At 52.9% G+C, this 18,053-nt stretch overlaps 4 protein-coding genes across 4 annotated transcripts; 1 reads left to right on the plus strand and 3 right to left on the minus strand.

Moving 5' to 3' along the window:
- Positions 1-1,137: 1,137 nt before the first annotated feature.
- BO66DRAFT_458312 (uncharacterized protein) lies at positions 1,138-8,787 on the plus strand (the record flags this gene model as incomplete). Its single annotated transcript, XM_025652213.1, has 3 exons — positions 1,138-2,334; positions 2,410-3,532; positions 3,884-8,787. Coding segments are annotated over 3 exons (7,224 nt in total), but the record flags the coding sequence as incomplete, so codon positions are not given.
- Positions 8,788-9,218: 431 nt separating this feature from the next.
- BO66DRAFT_404042 (uncharacterized protein) lies at positions 9,219-10,700 on the minus strand (the record flags this gene model as incomplete). Its single annotated transcript, XM_025648911.1, has 3 exons — positions 9,219-9,595; positions 9,660-9,933; positions 9,969-10,700. 3 exons carry the CDS (start codon positions 10,698-10,700, stop codon positions 9,219-9,221), a joined length of 1,383 nt encoding a protein of 460 aa, XP_025500957.1.
- A 4,394-nt stretch (positions 10,701-15,094) lies between these two features.
- On the minus strand, positions 15,095-15,498 carry BO66DRAFT_441331 (uncharacterized protein; the record flags this gene model as incomplete). Its single annotated transcript, XM_025651340.1, has 4 exons — positions 15,095-15,170; positions 15,224-15,295; positions 15,358-15,419; positions 15,484-15,498. 4 exons carry the CDS (start codon positions 15,496-15,498, stop codon positions 15,095-15,097), a joined length of 225 nt encoding a protein of 74 aa, XP_025500958.1.
- Positions 15,499-15,858: 360 nt separating this feature from the next.
- On the minus strand, positions 15,859-16,679 carry BO66DRAFT_430724 (CVNH domain-containing protein). Its single transcript, XM_025650542.1, has 3 exons — positions 16,486-16,679; positions 16,202-16,383; positions 15,859-16,145 (listed from the first exon to the last, which is right to left on the minus strand). The coding sequence occupies exons 1-3, from the start codon at positions 16,625-16,627 to the stop codon at positions 16,140-16,142; spliced, it is 330 nt and encodes a 109-aa protein (XP_025500959.1). The 5' UTR covers positions 16,628-16,679; the 3' UTR covers positions 15,859-16,139.
- Between the last annotated feature and the right edge of the window lie 1,374 nt (positions 16,680-18,053).

An 18,053-nucleotide genomic window follows, 5' to 3' on the forward strand; every position in this document is an offset into this window, starting at 1 on the left:
GTGACATCCACCCAGTACTCAGCCGAGGTGATGATAGACTTTCTGAACCCTAATCAGTTATAAGGCCGTCGAGCCCGGCTGTCAGTAGTCTTGATAACCGGATTTGTCGCTAGGAACCATGGTCTCATGAAGACTATCTACTCATACATGTCGGCATCACTCACCGGGGACCTTGCAGGATTGCACAGGCATGATTCCTGACCACGTCCAATTTTGCTCTCTAGATTGTGAGCCCGTCTCCCCCGGGTCGATGCTTAACACTGAGTGAATTTTCTTTCACTCATTCAGAAGCCACCATCTGAACTTGTGGCCATTCCCGCAACAACAACAACAACAACAACAACAACAACAACAACAGCAACAGCAACAGCAACAACCAAATGGTGAGTACGCTGATCACAGAAGAACACTGCTTCTATCGAGGCAACCTACCCGTGGCCCTGTTCCTCGCCCCCTGTTCGGCATGATATGGCCTCTCACCTACTCAATCACGGCACCGTACCTCAGCTCTCAGACTCCGATCTGCAACTACTTATCTGCGGGGTTCTTCCACGCATTGTCCCGGACTCCCCAGATGTTCAGAACATACCTGGGGATTATCTCTCAAAGACCAGGAATTTGCAGACTACCTGTGATGCCGTTGCCCCGGACCTGAACTTGTCTTCAGAGAATAGGACCAAGCTCCGACTGGTAGATTGGCTGTATGAACTTAGCGCCTGTTCGGTTTCGGTACTTGCCTTCTGCCTTGCTCAGCCCCAGCTGGAAGGCATAGGGAAGGGTTCAATTCAAACCAAAAAGGAAGTAGCCGCGGTTGTGGTATCCATTCCAGCAGACACTAGCGAGGTATCAGATGATGACCGGAATGCTTGGACGACTCTACGTCAACACCTTTTCTCCCACTCGGCGACTGACGTGATCTGCCGTCTCGTCGAGCTCGACAAGATCCCTATCCCCGTGACAGCCAAGAGCGCAGTAGTTTCTGTCTTACGTGTCAACAGCGACCAACACGACTTCGATATCTCACGGCAATCGGTGCGACCCTTGCTGATCAAGAGCAATGAGTCCGAGGGGAAAACAGCCGATCGGACAGCCACCAAACGAGAGCTAGCAGGGATACGGCAGGAGGAGTGGTCTGAGCTAAGGGAGCATCTCTTTAAACTACAAAGACTATCCCTTCTAGTCAGCGAGCCGGAGGATATTGGAGGCTTGATCCGGTGCGAGTATCACTCCGCGGAGCAAATCTCTCGCAGTGAGGAAGGCGCGATCAGCGCCCTCTGCGGCCAGGGTGTACCGCGAGCACGAGCCCAGAGGATCTACTATCACGCTCTGCGAGTGACCAGACGCAATGAGTCTCTCTGCTTTGAGGCTCTGAAGGCGCGCGGAACTGGTGGGAAAATGGATCTCACTCTAAACCCAGTTCAAAGCTCGACGCCGTCGGGGAGCATGGACGTCAATCTGAGCACTATCTTCGGGGTGGACAGTATGGGCTGTGAAGACTGTGCCTCTGTGACAGGACCAGCGGCATTCTTCGTGGACATCATGCAGTCGCTGCGGAAGATTGAGTTGGAGGACTCCACAATGCTTGATCTACTTCTCCAACGCCGACCAAACCTGGGGGACCTACAGCTTTCATGCGCCAATACAGAGATCTTGATCCCCTATGTCGACCTCGTGAATGAGATCTTGGAGTCGGTGATTTGGGGCCTGGAGACGAATGAGCCGAAAACCGAGATATCAGTCCCGCGATATGACATGGATCGATCAGACACCAGTGGCCAATGCATTGAGCAGCCCCAGCACACAAACCTTGACCTGTATAGCCAGATTGTGCAAACTAAGGTAGCACCGCTGTTTGCTTTCCCTTACAACCAAGCCATTCATAGCATTCGAACCTTTTTGAATGTCCTCGGGACATCACGCCGTCAACTGCTCGATGCTTTCCAGCCCCCGTACAATACAGGGGCAAACATTCCGAGAACCACTGATGGAGGCTATTCTGAGGCATGCGTTCGCGCTCAAGCCGCGGAAGTGCTCAATTTACAGCACGAAGATTTCGTGGCGATTACGAAGGAAGGGTTCTACCCATTTAACCTTGCGGAAGCTCCACCTGATAGCCCCCAAAGTCGAGACGACTACAATGGAAGGATTGGCCTCAGAACGGCCAGCCAGTATTGGGGCTATGACGATGATGGTACCATGACTTCGGAGAATGGACTGACCTCGATCAAAGCGCAACTCTTACCACGAAGTGGCATGAGCTTTGATGAAATTTTGACTCTATTGCACACGAAATATCTCGACAAGAGGTTGGTCATCGAGATCCCCAATAGTAGTGTCGAGGATCCTTCAGCGCTCTTCAGTGGTATGCGTCTCAAGGAGTGCGTGTCCGGTACAGCTGTCCTATCGAAGGCGACTACAGCTGGCTCACTTCCAGGGCTTGAATACATAGGAAGCGAGTTGCAGTGGCCATTGGTGAAAGACATGTCTGGCACAGCAAGTTTGCCGACAGATGAAACATGCGACCGAGTCCAAGCGTTCCTACGTTTGAGGAACAAGCTCAAGTGGTCATTCCAGGAGCTAGATGCAATGATCGACACCCTTTCTACAGTGAAACCCCCAACCATTGATGCTTTGCTCTTGACCCAGGTGGCTGCCGTGCAAAAGTTGTCGGAAATTACCAAGCTGCCACCTATCAATCTTCAGCCTCTCTGGGGCAATTTCAACACCCATGCCTGTGAATCGCTCTACAATCGACTATTCCTCGGTCGACGCCTCTCGGAAACCGAAAGAGAAGCTTTCACGCCGGACGAGACGGGCGCTCTAAGACCTGGTGAGCAGCTGGAGAGTCTCCTGCATGCGATTCTTGTCGCGTTTAGCATTTCCGTCGTGGAGTACGAAGCAATCAAGGCAGCCGTGGATATGGGCGATAATCCGGATCTCAGTATGGAGCACCTCTCGGAGATCTATCGCGTTGCTACTTTGTGCAAAGTCTTGGGTTTCTCGCCAGTGGACTACACCAGGTTTTGTAATCTGCATCCTACTTTCCAGAGCCCATTCCAATCTCCGCGGACTACCCTCCAGGTGGTTCAAGGCTATCCTCCTTTGAAGCCAATAACCAAGGACTGGACTCTTGGCGACTTATCGTTGGTTGTCAACGGGGATGCGAGTGCGACTGATACTAGGGACCTTTTAAGCGTTGATAAGTGCCTTGACCTTCTCTCATCGCTACGAGCGAACGATGAGAACCATGGTCAAGCAACGAAGTTCGCGGCTCTTGGAGCGCGAGACGAGCCCCATCCCCGAAGCCATCAGTCCATACTAAACACGCTACGTACTCACTTCGCCAGCTTCGACATGGCTGCGCTTGTGGTGGTTATGGCTCAGAAGTCAACGTCCAGTCCAAAGACTTATATGGAAATACTGGTCGACCTATCCGTGACTGCCAGCCCTGACGGAGACAACTTTGAAGGCTACTTCCGAGCGCCGGCCACAGATACGTATCGCATAGCCTGCAAAGAAGGGACGACTCCAGGTTCTCTCATATTAGATGGAGGCGCTTTGGAGCTCTCGGCCGGAACGGTGACAACGGGTACACTTATCGGCAGACGTTGGTATACAATCAAATATGATAACCCCATCGCAGACCTCACCTGGTATGCGAATCAAGCCGCAGCTACCAAGGCAAGAGAGTTCGACTCTACTGTCCTCGCCGAGATAAATGCCGTTCAAGATTGTCAAATTGTAATTTCTTGGCTCACACGCATCTCGCTTCTCCTCGATAAATTTGATTTGGATGTTCTGGAGCTGAAACGCTGGATGCTCACCCATCCTCTGTCTTCCAAAAGCAGAGATGAGGCATGGGCTGACAGCTTTCAGCTCCAAGAAGTCAGCAACCTTGCCCAATATAACCTGCTTAAAAAAGAGTCTGAGCAGAAGCACGCGTCGATGCCGCTAACCTCATTCTATCACTGGGCTTTCTCCAAAGACAAGAAGGACGAGTCACTAGCCGTTCAGATCTCGCAAACCACTGGATGGTCTGAAAAGCTATGCACCGAGTTTCTGGATGCCAAATATGCCCAAGTCTCAGAAGGGGACCGCATCAAGCACTTCCAGAACATAAGCAGTCTGTTTGAGATGCGAAATAGCATGAATTTTGTCACCAGTGCTGGGCTCCATACTATCCCCTTCAAATCACTTTTTGACATGGCGCGACCGCGATACCCCAACATTTCCATTGACTTTCAGGAGGCTGCGAGCATCAGGGCAGGGGCACAGTCCAGAGCACCGCTTGGGCCCTCTGATGGGAGTGCTACCGCTTTGTCGACAGCATTCGATATCATGCGTGACAGTCAGAGGTCGGCTCTGGTGCAGTACCTTGCCTCCATGAAAGCCGCGCAAACCCTCGGGATTTCCTCGACCGATCAGCTCTTGAGCTACTTCTTGATTGACGTGGAAATGGGATCAGGCTTGCAAACCTCGCGGCTTAAACAGGCAATCTCAACTGTGCAGCTTTTTATCCGTCGTTGCTCTTTAGGGCTAGAAGGAAGTGAATGCCAAAGACTGATCATGACGCTCGACCTTGATTATGTCCTCCGATACCGCTTATGGGAGGCAAGCAGGAAGGCTTTTCTATATGCAGAGAACTGGCTAGACCCCACGTTGCGGGACGACAAGAGCGAGCAGTTCCAGCAGCTGGAGTCGGCTATTGTGCAGGGCAAGGTCGACAGTGAAACAATCACTACCATCGTCAAAGATTACATCCACAAAACCTCAGAGGTTGCCAATTTGAGGGTTGAGTCGTATGCCCTGGAAATCGAAGAGGATGAAGTCCATCACACTATCCACATCCTTGGTCGAGACCGAACTTCGCCACCTTCCTTCTATTATCGTACAGTTAGGATACCCACCAATTCACTTCAAGCCCCGGTTTGGACGCCTCTCTGGACTCCCTGGACTAGGTTGACTGCAGATATTCCTGTGCACGCGACCGACCATCGGGGCCTCAGGCTGGACCGATCCGGATCATATCTAGTCCCCAAGATCCATCAGGGTGTTCTGTATGTTTTCCTGCCAGAGTTGGTCCCTCAACAGGAGAACACCTATGAGCCAAGTAGCGTACAGCCGGGCAGCTCCGGCAATGACGACGTTGGGACGGTCAACGTTACTCGCCAGTGGCACATTCGGATGGGCTTCATGAAGCTTCAGAACCGCAAGTGGTCTCCCAGGGAGGTGGCAGATTCCACCATCATTGTCCCAGCCGGGTCTGGGGACGAGAGCCAAGAATCTCCCAACAACTCGCACTTTAAATTCTGGATTCCTTATGATGAAGGGGGTAGCTTGAAGATTGACGTCGAATGGATCAAGTCTCTCGACCCACGCCCACAACCTGTGACGTTGGGTACGTTCGAAGTCAGGGATCAGCATCTTGTGCTCCTGAATAAAGAAAGCTATCCTACCTCGTCACTCAAGGTAAGTACTCAGACGGGGGATGAAGGCCAAACCATCTTCACCGAATTTGTTAAATTCCGTAAGCCTAAGCAGACGAATCCCCCCCCGCCAGTGGAAACTTCCATCAACCATGGCGGGGCTGAGATCAATGTTCGCCTGGCGCAACTCCCATCCCAATCCCAAAGCTTTATTCCGGAGTGGACCTTGGATTTCAATTATCCTTTCAAGGGACAAGTCACGGGGCTCTTTCTCGAGCTCTCTGACACGACGACTCAGAAGCACTACGTGGACTTGGAGGTGATTCATGGTTTCGAACTGACGGAGTTCATGAACCGGTTCTCGCCCGGCTTTCTTGCGAGCATGAAGACCAACAATGGGATTGACACTTTGTATGACCACATGCGCAACATCGGAGCGGACGACTATCAAAACGCCTTTGGTCAATGGCATGACCCCTTCGAAGCAGAGCCCACTGACCGTTACCACGAGGGTGCGATGCCATTTGCCCTATACAACTGGGAGATTGGGGTGCATATCCCCTCCCTCCTCTTCGAGCATTTGCTCAGCACGCAGCAACTCGACCTGGCATTGAAAATCGCGCGTCTGGTGTTCGACCCACGCGTCCCCAGCCAGAACAACGCAGACATCAATTGGTGCTGGTCATTCCCACCGTTCCGCGAAGATAGCGTGCGCTTGGCGACAGTGGCACATGTCACTGGGGAGACTAGCTTCAGCGAGGACGAGTACCGCGAGAGTAAAGGGAACGTGCATGCCGCTGCGCGCGCCAACCCGGTCGCGTATATGAAGCGCATAGCCTTCAAGTACATCGAGTGCTTGCTGGCAATGGGCGACCAATACTTTCGGCAGGATACGTTGGAAAGCATCCCGTTTGCGATCCAGATGTATACAGAGGCCAGTCAGCTCTTCGGTCCCCCGCCAGTGGAGATTCCCCAGCTGGGGACGCGAGTAGTCAAGTCATATAACGACATCAAGGATTCCCTGGATGACTTCTCCAACGGCCAGGTCGATCTGGAGGTGGAATTCCCATTCTACGCAGATCCAGCCAGCCGTGGCCGGAGGTGCCCGGCCATCCAGCCCCTTGCCACTAGCCTCAAGACTCCGTACTTCTGCTTTTCTGGCAATCCGTATCTTCAGAGTTTACGGTCCCTGATTGATGATCGCTTGCTCAAGATTCGTCACGGTATGGATATCAACGGGACCAAGCGCCGGCTGCCCTTGTTGGAGCCATCGATCGATCCGGGGGCGCTGATGCAAGCATTTGGTGCCGGGGGGTCGGGGATTGCAGGCCTACTCGGGGACTTCAGCGGACCCATGCCGAATTACCGGTTCTCTTACCTCCTCCAGAGAGCGTTGGAGCTGGCGAGCGAGCTCAAGTCGCTGGGGCAAAAGGTCCAAACCATCAAGGAGAAGAACGACGCCGAGGCCCTTGCGCAGCTGAGACTGACACACCAGCAATCACTTCTCAGTCTCGCGAGTCGCGTGAAAGAGCATCGGACGGCCGAGGTCCGGAAAACGACGGACAGTCTGACCGCTATGCGTCAGCAGCAGGTCATGAAACTACAATACTACCTGCGGCTCACGGGAGACGAAGCCCAGATTCCGAAACAGGGCGACAGCTGGCACGAGGTTGAGCAGGACATCAAGCCTCCTTCGACGGACGATCTGCGCAAGTCCCCCGAAGATGCCGCGCGCGATGCTGCGCTCGAAGCCATGCTGCCCATCAAGGTCACCGAGCGCGTCACACACACCACAGCGGCTGGCTTCCTGGCCATGCCTAAGGAAAGCGTCATGACCCTGCCGATGGGAATTGGCGTCACCACCGAAATCCCGACGGAGAATGTGGGGAAAGGGCTCAAGGCGATGGGGGCGGCCTTTGGGATCGGGGCGGATATCCAGGGCATCCAGTCGCAACTGGCGGCGCGCAGCGCCGATGCCAAACGGCAGCTGCAGGACCGTCGGCTGCAGGCCAACATTGCTGGCTACGAGATTATGAAGATTGACCGGCAGATCCAGGAGGCCAGCCGTCGTCTGGACACATTGAATGCGGAGGTGGAGTCCCAGCAGCACGAGATGGAGAGTTCGATGGCCGAGGCCCAGTGGCTGCGCACGAAATATACGAATCAAGAGCTGTACCGTGTGTTCGACCGCTCGATGAGCACCGTGTTCCACCGCACGTACCTCCTGACGATGGATCTGGTCAGGCTGGTGCAACGGGCGCTCGACTTTGAGTTTGGTTCCTCGCTGGATATTTCCACCACTGGCGACCTGGATGCGTGCTGGGAAAACGCGCAGGACGGCCAGACCTGCGGCGAGATCATCTACCTCGAGCTCAAGCGTCTCGAGACCTTGTCCCTGCAGAACAAGACCCACGATTTTGAGGTCCTGAAGACCGTCTCGCTGCGTGAACTAGACCCCAAAGCACTGCTCTCTCTATGCGAGACCGGCGTCGCCCAGTTCGACCTGCCGGAGACCATATCCGACCTCGATTTCCCTGGCCACTTCCGCCGCTGGATATGCTCGGTGGCTGTCTCGGTGCGCTGTCGCTCGCCGGCCCCGATGTCGCTGTCCTGCACCGTCACCCTTCTGGCAAACCGGTACCGTGTTTCCAGCGACGCCAGTAACTACCGCTCGCCCGGCCGGGTCGTAGCCCCGGATAACATCCCGATCCAGTCGATCGCCGTGAGCAGGGGCACCAATGACACCGGCGTTCTGGACCTTCGCTTCCGCGATACGAACCACCGATACACCCCGTTCGAAGGCGCAGGGATCATCTCCACCTGGCGGATCGAGTTCCCGAGTGCGATTCGCACGTTTGATCTCCGGGGGATTACGGATGTGGTCCTGGATATCGGGTATACCGCTGCCGACGGCGGCGGGGGGTTGCGTGAGGCCGCGACTGAAGCGGCGAGACAGACGCTGCAGGGCTCCGGGGAGACGCTATCGGATGGCACGCCTGTGCCGTTCTACGTGGGGATCGAGTTGCCGCGGCTTCCCGCGGGAAATGGGACCCTGGAGATTGAGCGCGTGAAGGACCGATTCCCCTTCTGGGCGCGCGAAGCAGGAGTCGTGGTTCGCGCGGCGTGGCTGTATCTGAAGCCCGGGCTGGGGTCCGAGGACATGGCGGCAGCGCTGGAGGATACAGGGTCCATCATCTCGGTAAATGGCAGTGCAATGGCTAAGGCGCCTGCGCTGGGTCAATATGCGGTCTGGGAGGCGGCGGGTGTCCAGTGGAAGAATACTTGGGTTGTGGAGGGTTTGCCTGCGGCTTCGTGGGTTCCGGCGTGGTTGGTCGTTGACTTCTATGTGCAGGGAATATAGAGGAGCTGTAGCTGTGGCTGTAGCTCGGGTGTGCTGTTGAGAGCTTGTCTCCGGTTATTTATTACTAGTAACGAAGGCAGATATAGTGTAGGCTTGCCTCCTAGCTCTTGGGCCTCTGCGAGACCTAGTCCAGGGAATATAGAATCAGAATTTCCTAAATGAGTTGAAAATACTACGTGGAAATTCTTTTTAGACCCGAAAGTCCAGGTCTCGCAAAATCAAACCCAGCATTTCAAACAGGATCAGATTCATCAACCATTCTTTTGTCGTTCGTGAGGAGGGAGAGGCAACAATCCCCGACAAAGTGATGAGTGGTTACAATCCCATCAAGAGTCCGAGACTTCTAGAGCCACCGTATCCAGAAAGCACGCCCATAAGAAGAATTCCCCAGCCTTTTCTGCACAGGCACGCCATCCGCTCGCTCAATAATCTTACGATCCCGACAGCGACGCGCAGACCACCGGCCCGTCACTCCACTGCCTCCGCTCCTTGTCCCAGACGCGCGTGTGGATCGCATCGTCGACCTTGTACGCCAGCGTCACCGTCTCCGGGCGCGGGCCCTGGGACGTCCGCGTCCCCTGCTGCAGGACAACGGAAGCGTGGAGGATCTTCCGGCCTTGGTCGCGCGAGCCGTCAAAGATATCAATCCAGTCTCCGGGCTCGCCGCCGGCTGCGGTAGTAGTGGCTGTCGATGCCTCGATGACCGTGCGTTGCCCGTCCGCAATCTCCCAGAGGAAGATCCGCGGGGCGCTGTCCCAGGCGCTTACGGCGCCAATGGCAAAGCCGGGCTGTTTAACCCAGGGGTTCTCTAGGGCCCAACTTTCAGTCTCGAATCCAAAATCCACACACCATGTGTACAGTACAGTACATACCTCCGCCCTGATACCTCTGGTCCTCGTAACCGCGGCGCAGCAGATACAGCGTCTCGGAGCACTTGACGAACACCCACAGGCCCTCCTTGTTTAGGCACGCGGCGGTCGAGTTGACCGTCGAGTCGGATGCCGGGGCGTGGAAGATCTCGCGGCTGGTCCAGGCGGCGGACGGGTCGGTGTGGCCGTCGCGGTGGAGTTCGAAGACCTTTTTACCTCTGACCTCGGGGGAGGGATTGTTACCAGCATGATATCGGGGGTGGAGGGGGAGGTTCAACTGGGAGATTGACTGACCGGCTCAGGAACGCCCACTGATTCGCAACATCCACAATGGCCGGCCGCCAGAATGGCGCGACCAGGCCGAACGAGGTGTCCGCCGTCGGCTCGGCGGTGATGTCCACCGGCTGGGTCCAGGTATCCGAGCCTTGTGCGAGCCGCTGGGCGTAGTGGGTGTTTTGGCCGTGGAAGAGCAAGACGATCTTCTCCTTCGTGGTCAGTACCCCGACCCGAGGAGGGATTTCCTTTCAGAGAGAGACAGAGGCTTACCGTGTTGGTCTCCGAGCTGTGGTCGGATCTCAGGTCCGAGGTGAAGGCGCCGCGCAGGTAGCTGCCATTCGCGTGCTGGTGCATCCCCGTCGACTGGGCGGGCGTCCACTGCGGGGCGCGGGGACTGCCTTCCAGTCGGGCCTCGAGGATCTCGGCGTTCTTGCTGTAGTAGCAGCGCAGTTGGCCGACTACGCCGGTGAGGTTGGGAGGGGCCTCGACTAGGGCTGGGAAGCCGGTTAGTGCTGTTGTCATTGGGGGCAGGCACAGTCGCCAAGCGGAAAAGGAGCGGGCAAGGAATGCGCCAGGTGCGTCGGAGCTATGTTTGTCGGAGAGGTAGTTCGGGTGTTTGATGTCACCGGCCTTCCAACAAGGCCTTTGTCCGCCCGGGGTGGAAAGGGGAGAGGGGATGCGGTCATACTGTTGGTATAGCCGCGCCAATGTCGTTGCAGTGAATACATTGCGCAAGGACGCGGTCACATGAAAGAGGGGGCCATGCATTCTTACATCGCAATGACATCTGCACCTTTCCTTCTACTATGCTCTCTTCGTTGCATTTCATTTTTCTATTTTCCAGACACCTTCTCCCTGCGTAATCTATCTCCGTGGCGATTGTCGTGACGTCTTGATCAGTATGTCTACCTTTCCCATCTCCAAGAGTCTCAGTGTCCCCTTTGACACTCGTCCTTGCGCCAGATATGATCATCATCAAAGCTAGCGTGGTCCTCGTTGCCATTGCCGAGATTGCCGGACGCGTCCAGTGCAGCAATGCCTTCGAACACAACGACCGGGATACTCCTGAGAGGCCTCTGGCTGGAAGTAGATCGGCGGGCACATTCATTTCCAAATTCGGGCCACTGCTTGGAGCTGCACATGCTAATGAGGTCTAGGGCCCAGCTTCCTTTCGTGGCACACCCGTGGCCAATGTTGACTGACGAGATCTTCATCCTGACTATTTAGACTACAGTAAGTAGGCCACCGCTGTTCTGTTGTAGGAGAACCTCGTTAATGTCTACGGTAGTACGTAAGTGGACAGGGCGGATGGGCGACTTGGCTACTGACTGCTACGGTTTCATCTGCCTGCAGAAGGTAAGCAACCTTTCCCTTGTGCGGAGGCCGGGATCACGGGCCTTCAACTAACACGCCTGCCCATCATCAGCGAGTGAGTTTTTTGCGTAAGTTGAAAGATCACGACGAAGGCTGAACAGCTGTACCCGCTGGGATTGGTTTAGTGCGTGAGTAATACCTCGCGGCTGGCATATTGCTGCCACATTAGGGTGGAGATCTGATACCCGTCTAGTATCTAGTAAGTCATATCGTCGCCAGGGATGATGAATGCTACAATCGATTGTTAATCAGCATTGCTGGTAGTGGGTGAGTATGGAAACTCAATTAGTTTAGTCCCTGGCACGATCGCCGACTGATGCTGAAACTCAGCAAGTGAGTAATGATTATCTCTGCCCTGAGCCGACCCCTCGGAGCAATATCGGCAACAACTCTGTGATTCCCGATGGAACAGCTAACGATCGGTCCAGGACGAGGTATGTTTTGTGAATGGTAAGAGAGTGGATATATAAGTGTTGAATGTGACCATGGCTAGGTCGTAAGTATCACCTGGTAGTCAATTTACAACCTCAGGTGGCCAATGTACTGATAAGGGTGATTCTAGTTTGTATGTATTCCTCTAAGAATATAAACTCGACCGCTCGGATGCTGATCATGGTCGCTTGTTATGCAATCAGTGTGTACGTTGCTTTACGTTTCTCTGAAATATGGCCCAACACTAACTTCTTGAGTCTAGGATGTATGTGACTTCCCTTATGAACAAGGATCCAGACCGTTGTGCTTATGATGTGTCTAAATAACACAACAAGTGTGTACGTTGCTCTCAAGCCACTATTCCGCCTGCTACCCTCAGTCGTGGGTTGACGTGTTGACTGTTCACGAATTAGTCTGAAGGGGTATGTGTCCCCTATCCTTAAATATGAATAATGGCAGGACGATCCACATGGGTGTATCTGGCACCATGATGCTGAACCTCTAGTAATTCCTTTGACGCTGCTAGTCACTATTGTGCGGCGGAAAGGTACGCTCCGCAGCACGCTGAAGCGCCTCTGCAGTACCAGACATCCTGAAAGTTAATCAACTTATCGAATCCAGCTTGTAAGCTGTGCTATCAGTACAACTGGTGTGCCAATGGATATATATACTGACCGAGATCTTTTGTTATCAGGCGGTAGGTCTTGCTATCCTGCGCGACCCAGAAAGTCGAGTCAGAGTTTGCCCTTTGGAATCCAGGATCTCATCGGTTGTGTGCGGAATTTAGGATGTATGTTAGGTCTCAAGGCTGTGCACACTGTGCAGAACTATCCGGCTTCGGCTTCCTTGAGACGCTCACAGTCCCACCAGATGGTAGGCACGATACAGGCCCGCTATTTCTCACATCTATTCCTAATATCGGCTGGTGACTCAGTGGGTAAGTCTCATACCATCCCTTCCGGGTGAGTCGGTTTGCTGACCTTGGTTCGAAGAATCAACGCACCGATGTAAGTCCGGGAAGGCGCCAGAAGTATGTATGACAGAGCAGCCTTCACTAATCACCGAGGGGAATCATCTGTCAATATTAGTGGGTATGGATTTGGATCACCTCTACGCACAACTGTTGACTAACTGATGTGGGTCCGATATCAGCTTGTAAGTTCATGATGGTTCTTCCCGAGGATTGTCACAACTAAGCCCCCGATTCTTCCATCCTGCAAAGACCGAAATGAATCAGGTGGGTTCTTGACAGCCAATGTCTCACCCGGTGGCCATGCTAACATAACTCCACAGACCGTGAGAAAACCGAACCTCCAAGGATCCCTTTATCACTGAACGCTGAGCCCAAATCTCTCAAGATCGTATGTCACCCCGCAATGGGATAAAACATATCGAGTCTCGTGTTCATTGACGGCTGCGGCAGACCTCTTTGCGGGAGGTGTGTTTCTCCGCCGACCCGGCTTTGCGAAATGCCGACTGACCTGACTGCTTAGAAAGTGAGTCCAGTGCAGCTGTGGAAGGGGCTATCACATTTACACAAGACTAATCCCTTGTCATGAAGACCGTGAGTTCCGCAATTGATGCCGAGATACCCCTGCGCCTGCGTCGCCAACAAGGTTGTCTAGAATGTGAGCTTCTGTATTGCAGATCGAAGTCCGTTATATCCGTCTTTTCTGATGCATCGGTATAGATTCTTGAAAGCACAGTGAAGGAGTTGAATGGAGTAGGCCATCCATTCCTCCTCTGACACAGATAGGTCGGCTCAGAGAGAGATACTGACAGGGTTTGCAGACTGTAAGTACTGGTTTATCCACACGGGCCCTCGCTGAACAGTCCCCTCTCTGACTGAGTACAGGCGGTGAGTAGCAAGGCTTAGCACCGGTACGAAGGCACTGAGTTGATATAATGGTTGTGGATAGAGTGCTTTACGGGATGTAAGCCAATCCGCCTTGGTCGCCAGAGCTGTTACTAATATGCAGCCAAGGAGGTATATCTTCGTCACCACCACTGTGTTTCATAGGTTGGGCCTAACTCCACGCAGCTTGTATGTCTGCCGTGGGCCCCCGCGAGTGTTCATTCTAGAAACTGTTTTTATCCAGGCGGTGAGTTGACAATATCTACTGGTTTATCTCTCTTCCGTTGCTAATGGGTTCATGTCCTTCGACGGCAGGAGGTGCGTGCCAATCGCACCCATGTGACAATCAATAGCGCTCGGACACGATTTGCTTACCTGTCGTGGTATAGCTCGTAAGACCCCTTTTCCTGTTGCTTGCCAAGGCTCAAGGTCCATGGTTGAATCATTCCCATTGACCCGGCGCAGAGGAAAGTGAGTAACCCGGACATCGGCGCGCTACCAACCTGATGGACAGCGTTGACCTGCAGCCTAATACTCGGGAATCTAGAGTGTAGGTGTCTCTATTTACCTCTTTGTAATTTCCAGGCCTCGAAATATCTTCTGGCTCATACTGACTTTCTGGTGAATGCAGTGCGTGATTGCCATCGTGCAAAGGCTTCCTGACTTGACAGCCCAGCTAATCAGTGGTCATCGACAAAACGCAGTGTGTAAGCGACCAGCTAGTGGATTTGGAAAATGACGGTTGTCTATTTGGCTTGCTGATTGATCGCTATGAGCAGCCGGTGGGTTACTTTCAGCACAGGAAGCAGATCTTCTCAGCTGTCTAATCTTGGGTCGAAAATAGTGACAAAATGGACTGAGTCCGGCATTCGGCACGCGAGAAATTCAACATGCAGGCCGTTTCGATGTTGGGAATACAATCTTGAACCAGTCAGACTGAAACGATGGATGTGATTCAACACCGTGAGTCTATGCTCGGGTGATACGGGGTGCGAGCGAGCTGACGTCTCGAAGACATAGCGTTGAGGAATGGTTCTTTAGGCGTTGGTAAATTGGGTTTATTTTTGATTTCTCGGGCGGGAAGAACGATATCTCGTGGTTCAGGCTTGTGGGGACTGAATTTTGTGTACACCACAAGCAGATTATATAGGCGTGGGTCCTCTCGTTCAATCTACCAGGCCCTCGATCGCTGTCTCGATCTGCATTTGTACCTAGCAACCTGCTGGAGATGGCCAAGAGAGGTTGCGTGTTCAATCATTGAGACTGCTATTTGCTGATCACCGTTATTACATTTGACCTGTGTGGTGTAGGAGTCGGACTCTCTGCGATAGTATGTCGGATAGACATTCTGACTTGATATCAAATCATGGCATGTATAGGCTCGAGAAGAGATTATTGCACCGGAATTTTGGTTACATGGCAGGCTAAAACCGTAGAGCAGCCCGCTACTAACCATCAAGCCATCGCAACGGGGTTCTCCGAATTGCATCCACCCTGACCACTAATCCTCAATTTCGTGAACGATCACATCATCACTCAGCTCCTTCACCCTCCTGATGCACTCCTCGCTGAGAGGCCTGAAAGATACCGTCAGTCTCGAGCCCAACTAACGCACTCATCGCAGTCTTACGGAGGGTAGCAGGTCGGAGGCAGCGCTCGGTTGCAGGACCACATGTCCTGGTCGGTATCATATTGGATGATTCTGTCGCGGGTCCGGAATTAGCTGCATCAGGTGGGTTAGATTAGAGATTGACTTGCACATACCTCCTCACCTCGTCATCGTACTCGTTGTACGCCTCGATGCTCTTGTAGCTGTAGTAGACTCTCTATGTATGATCAGCGGGCGATCTTTTGAGCCCCCGAGGGCCGGCGGCTGTGGAGTTGACAAACCTTCTTATCGGCCATTTTGTGCGTGGTCTGTTTCGCTTCTCCTTTGTCCTCCTCCCGTGCAAGGGGAGAACTATGGCCCTTTTTTAAATGTCGGTGTTGTCCTCCTCCACGGAATGGAATTCCGTCGGGTTGGCATCCGGACCAAACCTGGTTGCGTGTCGATCTCTAAGAAAAGTTCCCGTCGATTCCAAATGGAGTCCCGATGGTCAGGCCTTTTGGACATGTCGTCAATTGGCTTTTGGGGGTGGGGGGGGCTGAGTAAGTGATATTGCTAATGTATCGCAGTCAGGATCTATTCGCGTGACAAGGGAACAGAGGTTTATTCTACGCTATAACATAAAGATCCCACCTAGACTACCTGTTAATGTGTGCAGTAGAACCCGCGTGGAACTTATTCAAGCAGCGTGTTCTCCATAGCAATAGCTAATATGCTCTTCCATGAACCCTCCGACCACCCTTACTACCTACCCCTCATCAAGACGCATGTGAATCATACCCATAGAGCACTGTAGTGTCTACCCTCATCAATACATCACCCGACACAACATAATTCAGCCGTCTATCAAAATACCATCGTGTACCCCCGCTACCTAGTATCTTGCTGCCTGAAATGATGATCCGAACCTATCAGCCCCAATCCTTACGAGTCGCATCCCTCAATTCTAGATAAACAAAGTCAGTAACCCGCTCCACACTCGGAGAAACATTCCAAACCCACCAAGTAAATCAGGTTCCCGTCCTCATTCTTGATTCGATCGGCCAGGTACAAGCCCTGCAACTCCCGGTATTCCCCGCCGGCCCCTTTCAGAAAGGCCGTCAGCCGGGGCCCCCGCTCCGTCTGTTCGAGTTCGATATCGCGCGCGCTGTGGCTGAAGTCGTGTCCGCCCCATTGGAAGCCGCCTGTTGTGGTTCGAGCTGTCAGTCATCACTGATACTTTCAGAGAATCTCAACTCAAATTATGTTTTGATTTTTTCAACTAGGGAAAGGTGGATACTACTCACCATTTGCATTCCCGATGTGCCGATCCAAGGGAAACGTCCGTGCGACCATCTCGTTGTTGCGGCGGCGGACCTCGGCGTGGAGGATGGTGCGACCGTCCTCCTTGATGAGGTGGATGTTCTGGCAGGAGGTGTGGAAGGACATGTTGTTTGCTATACAGTTCAAAAGGTTGAGGTGAAGGTATGTTGAAGCTGGGTCGAGGGTGGAAATATGGGAATCGGGGTGGACGGTCGCGGGGTTAGGGTTATATATGCGGGCGGAGATGTGGGTGTTGCGCATGGCTGCCCTTTGGGCGCTGCAGCGTGCATTCGACTGCACTGTACAGGCTGCATGACGACATCTTGCTTCGCGAGGTCGTGACCGGCGCGACTGGGCCACTGTTGTCACTCGTATGATGTGGAATGTCAAGTTGCGTTGCGTGGTGGGGTTCTCTGGGAATGGATTGCTTTTGTGAGGGCATAAGCGTTTACTACAGTATTTTCACTGCTTTGCGAACAATCTTTCTATAGCTTATCTTCATCGATAATTTTTCTGCTCTTTTAATCAGCACACTCGGTGAATTATGCATCTTCTGCGGAAATAGCATGTTAGGAGATCTTCGCCAGTTATGATAGAAAGCCCCACGGCAGCTGGCCGATCACAATAAGAACCATGCACTGTTTTACCTACATTGAGCGACGGGTGAAAGAAGAGATCAGGGTGCATCACAATAGTAACAGCTACCACGAGCCCAGCCTTGGCAGTTCTTTAATGAGAAGAATTTAGTGGTAAAAAGACAGCCTATGGATCTGGATTAGACCTTTCACCTAGGATATATTGCACTGGAAACCCTTCCCCAGGGAGCCTCTGAGTATCGTATGAGAAGACAGAACAAGCAGCATTGAGCTCCTAAATAGTAACTCAACAACTAAGTTCCATACATAGCCCTGCTGGCTTCGACCATAACTCCACCCAAAGAACATTTCCTCTAGGTATGCAAGCAAAGTATTCTTTTTCCCAGAAGCCGAGTATCGAGAAAGTAAATCCGAGGATCAGGGATTGGCGGATTACCTTGCATGGCACAGTCTGTGGGGACCGGCAGGGCAAATGCTCTGACATTCGAATCACCCTGAGATAAAAGGTCGCGGACGAGGTTCTCAACTTCGGGATCGAGCGGACACCGGGCTTCTGTACCCTCATTCCTGATACTACTCTATGCCTGGGGATCTCCCGCTACTCTATATTCAGCGTTTGGCTACCTTTAAGCTGTCTGATGCTATAAATTTTGTGAAACGCATCCCACAGCAGCTGGAGAAATGGCCGATATCGGTGCTGCTGGTTTTATTGAACGGTAAGGGGATGACTACTAGATTGTCCGTTGACTCAGCATAATTCTTGGGAGCCGTAACTCGTGCCGCTCACTCAGGTAAGTGAAAATCATGAATCCCAAGTCATTGAAGGTATAGAGCAATAAGATGCAGTTTAGGATGGAAGACTTGCTTGCTGGTAATTGGTGAAATAAGGTGGATGAGGTTTCCGAGGTGGCCTGACAAGTGATTGTGCCAAAGGAAAAGAAAAAAAAAAAAAAAAA

Source organism: Aspergillus aculeatinus, assembly GCF_003184765.1.
Source record: "Aspergillus aculeatinus CBS 121060 unplaced genomic scaffold BO66scaffold_44, whole genome shotgun sequence".
Taxonomy (NCBI): domain Eukaryota; kingdom Fungi; phylum Ascomycota; class Eurotiomycetes; order Eurotiales; family Aspergillaceae; genus Aspergillus; species Aspergillus aculeatinus.

Bases quoted from the DNA above. Each gene is read 5' to 3' on its own strand.
- BO66DRAFT_430724 (XM_025650542.1), bottom strand. From the start codon at position 16,627: ATGTCCTTCCACACCTCCTGCCAGAACATCCACCTCATCAAGGAGGAC. The intron at 16,384-16,485 runs GTGAGTAGTATC...GAACCACAACAG, and splicing joins GCACATCGGGAATGCAAATG to GCGGCTTCCAATGGGGCGGA.